This window comes from Poecilia latipinna, unplaced genomic scaffold (assembly GCF_001443285.1).
Source record: "Poecilia latipinna isolate Pla-1442-1.1 unplaced genomic scaffold, P_latipinna-1.0 Scaffold536, whole genome shotgun sequence".
NCBI lineage: Eukaryota > Metazoa > Chordata > Actinopteri > Cyprinodontiformes > Poeciliidae > Poecilia > Poecilia latipinna.
Genome location: NW_015113152.1, coordinates 42,486 through 47,483, shown reverse-complemented (window position 1 = coordinate 47,483; position 4,998 = coordinate 42,486). Strand labels below are relative to the sequence as shown.

General features: G+C 38.7%; 2 protein-coding genes across 8 annotated transcripts in view; both read right to left on the bottom strand.

The window, feature by feature from the left end:
• The window catches only part of LOC106952707 (gastrula zinc finger protein XlCGF8.2DB-like), a 35,041-nt gene that overhangs the window by 10,301 nt on the left and 19,742 nt on the right, over nt 1-4,998 (bottom strand). Inside the window, exons 1-2 of one of the 7 annotated variants that reach the window (XM_015041014.1) lie at nt 864-1,307; nt 641-695 (exon numbers count right to left, since the gene is read on the bottom strand). The exons of 2 other annotated variants lie outside the window; for them this stretch is intronic. In XM_015041014.1, coding sequence (XP_014896500.1) covers nt 641-659 — 19 coding nt within the window. In that variant the 5' untranslated portion in view covers nt 660-695; nt 864-1,307. 4 more of the 7 variants (XM_015041007.1, XM_015041020.1, XM_015041013.1 and 1 more) reach the window with 4 other exon arrangements.
• LOC106952706 (zinc finger protein OZF-like) overlaps nt 1,700-4,998 on the bottom strand; it is a 7,055-nt gene continuing 3,756 nt past the window's right edge. Inside the window, exon 2 of the mRNA XM_015041006.1 lies at nt 1,700-3,597. Within this exon, the coding sequence (XP_014896492.1) occupies nt 2,120-3,597 (1,478 nt within the window). The 3' untranslated portion in view covers nt 1,700-2,119. The remainder of the gene's footprint in view (nt 3,598-4,998) is intronic.

Here is a 4,998-nt window from a genome sequence, read left to right as displayed (position 1 = left end):
AGGTCTTGAAACAGTATTATCGTTTATCGCAATAATTTTTAGACAATCGCTCAGCAAAATTTGTTATCGTGACAGGCCTATTAGCAGGTCTATTTTACATTCCTCTGATCATATAATTAATTCTGGTATATTCACAAGTTTCTTCAGATTTTCTTTTGAGTTACCCACTTATCCATTGTCATTTTTGTTCATAATCATTGGTATGCTAGCTATAGCGTAAACCTTTGAGCTGACGTCACGGCAAATGAACGGTCTTTTACATGCAGTACCCTGCGGACCACTAGGGGACGCCCGCGGACCACAGTTTGATAAAGATTCTTAATATAGACAGTAATTCAGTGTGAACTTTGTCTATTATTTTCCTGATATTCAGGTTGCACTCCAACTTGGTAGTTTTGATTTAAAATTTTTGTTTTATTAAAAATAGCTCTAAACAATTATTCAGTTATTCATAGCCAAACCACACCTTGTTGTTGCACAACATGCTTCAGCTTATGGTCAAAAAGTGAGGGATGGATATTCGCCTTGCAGAGAGGAATTATATTACTGTAAGTTGCTCAAGTCCCAGCACCGTTGTTAGTGAAATATTAAAGAACGGGTTTACCAGAAGATAATCACCAAACAGAGTGCAGCTGCTCACCATGTTTTAAATCCGCCATCTTTGGCAGTTGCCTTTCCTCCAACGCTGAGGCTTTCTGAGGTTTTCACAAAATCACAACAGAAACGTTTCTCTCCTTAAACATAAACAGTCTGTTCTAGATCAAACTGTCTCTGACTCACTGTTTTCCTGTCGGCGTCTAGATATCAGGCTAAGCTAACTCTACTGGAAGGAAATTAAGAATAAAGTACAAAAATCATCTTACACGTTGGCGCCTCCGACAACCGACTGAACAGGCCCATTCTTCGCCTAACGTTTAATGCAAGGAGACAACTACTTCCGCTATTCGTCGGGTTACATTGAGCTTCAAAATAAAAGCTCGATTTGAGCCGCACTTTAAGCTTACATAACAACTGCATATAACTATATTCAAGATGAAAGTAACGTATCTGTTATTTACTATGGTAAAACGACAAAAATAGTAACGCACAGTGACTTAAGGTAATTACAGCATTAAAAATATTAACGTGTTAGATTACTCATTACAAAATCATGGGGTTGGTTTAGTTGCACATTACCAAGTAATGCAGTATCATCACTGCAGTTTGGCACACAAAATGAAATAGAAGTGACAAACAGGGTAATTAGACACATCACAGAAAGTGACACCATGAAAATAAACAAAAGCAAAATTAAGATTACCACTGAATAGCCTATATGTGCTGCCTTTATAATGCAATAATTAATGCAGCGTTCAAATGAGAACAGGAAAAAAAAAAGATTCAAAAAGTGTCTAAATGTAGACTACATTATATACTCCCTGTGCTAGATCTTTATCTTTTTCTCAGAGAGTTATAATCTTTCCTTACCTGAGGAGACCCTGAATCATCATCCGGCTGCTGGCCTCTAATGTCTCCTCTCTGACTTTGCTCTTTCTATTGTGGCAATAAAGATTTATTTTAAAATATGTGGAAGCCAACATGGTACAACAGAGTTGTAGACCCACTCTAAGCAAAAACAAAATTACAAGAATAAACTGCCGTGAAATTAAATTCAGAGAATAGTCATAATATAGCATCCAGTCAATCGTGAGGCCAGAACTGATGGTTAAGTTATTTATTGCAGCCATTCATCAACCAACACAAAGGCTAGAAAAGAACAAATAATGTTCACAATCATTTCTCTGTCTCTTGTTATGAATAACTCATTAGCAGAATTATTTCCATTAACACAATAATTACAGATTTTTCTTTAAACATCTCAAATTATTCAAAGTTACTGACATTGTTCCTTATCGACTGAAACAAAAAATTTAGTTTCCTTTTGTCCTTTTTCTGTTTTGCGTTTAACCTTTTCAGGTAGAACTGTGTTCCGTTACCATGGTTACTTTAACAAGAACTTTCTTTAATTTCCTTTAAGGTAAAACCTCATTTTCAATAGGAACCTGGGCAAAATTACCAAAATAAAAGCATATAACCTTAAGAGCAGTTACAATGAACACTCGGTCACGACAAACTTTACTCAGCTGGCCTTTACACATATTCTTGTGTGGTTCCTGAACGTGTGTCTCCACTTGAACGTTGCCTTACAGACAGAGCAGCTGTAAGGTTTCTCTCCAGTGTGGGTTCTCATGTGGTTCCTGAATGTGTGTCTCCACTTGAATGTTGCCTTACAGACAGAACAGCTGTAAGGTTTCTCTCCAGTGTGGATTCTTGTGTGCAACACTAAACTGTTTTTGAACAGAAACTCTGCTTTACAGACAGAGCAACTGTGTCGTTTTTCTCCTTTATGACGGCTCATGTGAGTAGAAAGATAGGACTTACACTTGAAGCGTTGGCCACAGAGCGAGCAGCAGTGAGGGGATTCATTTGAGTGGGTTTTTGTGTGTTCTCCTAAATGTCTTTTAGTTTTGAATCCTGCATTACACACAGAACATATGTAAGGTCTTTTCTCTGTGTGCATGATTTGATGTTTTTGTAGGTTTCCCTGAGTATTAAAAGCTCTGCTACAGATGGAGCAACTGTAAGGTTTCTCTCCAGTGTGGTTTCTTGTGTGGCTCACTAAACCGCGTTTCCTGTAGAAAGCCGCCTTACAAACAGAACAGCTGAAAGGTTTTTCTCCAGTATGGAGTCTTGTATGTTCCACTAAACTGCTTTTCCTTGCAAAAGCCACATTACATACAGAGCAACTGAAAGGTTTTTCTCCAGTATGGGTTTTTGTGTGCTCCACTAAACTGTTTTTCCTCAGAAAAGCCACCTTACAGACAGAGCAACTGAAAGGTTTTTCTCCAGTGTGGGTCATTGTGTGCATCTCAAAACTATATTTTCTGTGGAAAGCCGCCTTACAGACAGAACAGCAATAAGGTTTTTCTTCAGAGTGACAGCTCATGTGAGCAGATAGATTTGACCTGTACTTGAAACTTCGACTGCAGACTGAGCAGGGGTAAGGCCTTTCCCTACTGTGTGTAATTTTGTGTTTATTTAGTTTTCCTTTTGAAATAAAGCTTTTGTCACAGATGGAGCAACTAAATGGTTTTTCTCCAGTGTGGATCCTGTTGTGTTCTAACAAATGCTGTCTGCAGATGAACGTTTTACTGCACTCAGAGCAGCGATGTAACTTTTTACCTTTCTCACAAACTGGACCTGTGTTATTGGTTCCAGACCCCAAACCTGACTGAGCTTTACTGCTTTCTTCCCAGTTTCCATCACTGACGTCCGTCTCTGAGGACTCCGAGCAAGAATCAGAAGTTTCATCTTCACCATCTGATTCTAAATGTTGATCTGGTTCTGGTCCAACAAGGTCTCCGTTTTCCTTGGTTTGGCTGTGATGAAGTTCTGGGAGCTCAGGTTTCTCTTCCTCATCTTCACTTTTCACAGGATCGAATATTAACTCAGTGATGTCATTCTCCTCCTGTTCCTCTTTAAACTGTGGAGGCTTCTGGTCCTCCTGGTCTGATTTCCACTTTTCCTCCTCTTTAATCCCTATCAGTTGATGCACATCTGCAAGAAACACAAAAACAGACAAACTACAGGAAATAGCTCTCATATAAAATATTATATTAATATATGGCCTAAGGATGCTGCAGAAAATATATTTAAAGATGCTTAAATATGCAGACATGAACTATTCTAATTTGATGAACAAAATATAAAACTAAATTATCCTGATGTTCCCTTGTGACAAAATTCAGGGAAACACAGAAGGTTGAACTTAGAGCATGTGAATGAAGCACCAGGGACGATTCATGTGAGCATCAGATGATACGAGATAATCATTTCAACAAAACAATATGGTGCTAACTACAAGATATCTGCCTTTGTTTCCACAGCAGGAGAGCAGCCTGGAGCTGAGAAGATGATTGTAGCTGCAGCTGGTATTCCTGCCAGCGCCACTATTAGGGTAATCTCCTTTAGCCACACTAAGCTTCTCACGTTCCTTGGAAATTCCCTTAACTATTATGCTGTGTCTGGGCAGAGGAAAATTAGATAAACAACTTAAGTGTTTTTTTTATGTGTATTTGATTGTGCTTTTCATTGTTGATGCTTACAACTGTTCCAAGCGAAGCTGTTCTTGGACAAAGCTGCAGCTGATGCTATTAATGATTCAAACTTCATTCCAATGAGTCGTTCAATTATCAATATTCCCGTAAGATGAGCGCTTTCCTTCACCATCTTACCACTAAGCCACCTAAAATATTCCTAAAAACAAGCGTGTCTTGTTTTCTCAATAGCTAAACACTAGCAAAGCTAAGGTAGCTACTGAAGCTAAAGCTAGCTCAGTGAACCCACATTCTGAAATGGCTTCACTCTCTTCATGCCATAATGAACCATAGTGCACTCAAGCAGTGCCAGTGCTAATATTAACTTTGCAGATGATACACAGCTCTATATCATGACTTATAAATCATTGAAGCGCTGGGCACATTCATAGAACAAATCAAAGTGTGGATATGGAATAACTTTTCTCACCTAAGCAGAAACAAAACAGAAGTAATTATATTTGGATCTAAAGAGGAACGCCCAAGAGTCGACCTGCAACTTTAAGGTCTGAAATGTGGGTGTAGTGATGGACCTGAACTTTGAGAGAAGCATGAAGACAATTACAAAGCCAGCCTGAAGAACATTTCTGATATTTAAAGACTTGTATCCCAAAGAGGTCTAGAGAAACTCATCCATGCTTTTGTTTTTAGTTGCATTAATTACTACCACAGCGTCTTCACAGATATAATGTCAGACAGCTGCAGCTGATCCAGAACGCTGCTGCTGGTGTTCTGACTAAAACCAGGAAGTTGGAGCACATCACCCAGTCCCTACACTGGCTCCCTGCAGCTCAGAGAATAGACTTTAAAATACGTTTGCTAGTGTATAAAACAAAAAATAGTTTAGCACTAAAATACAGTA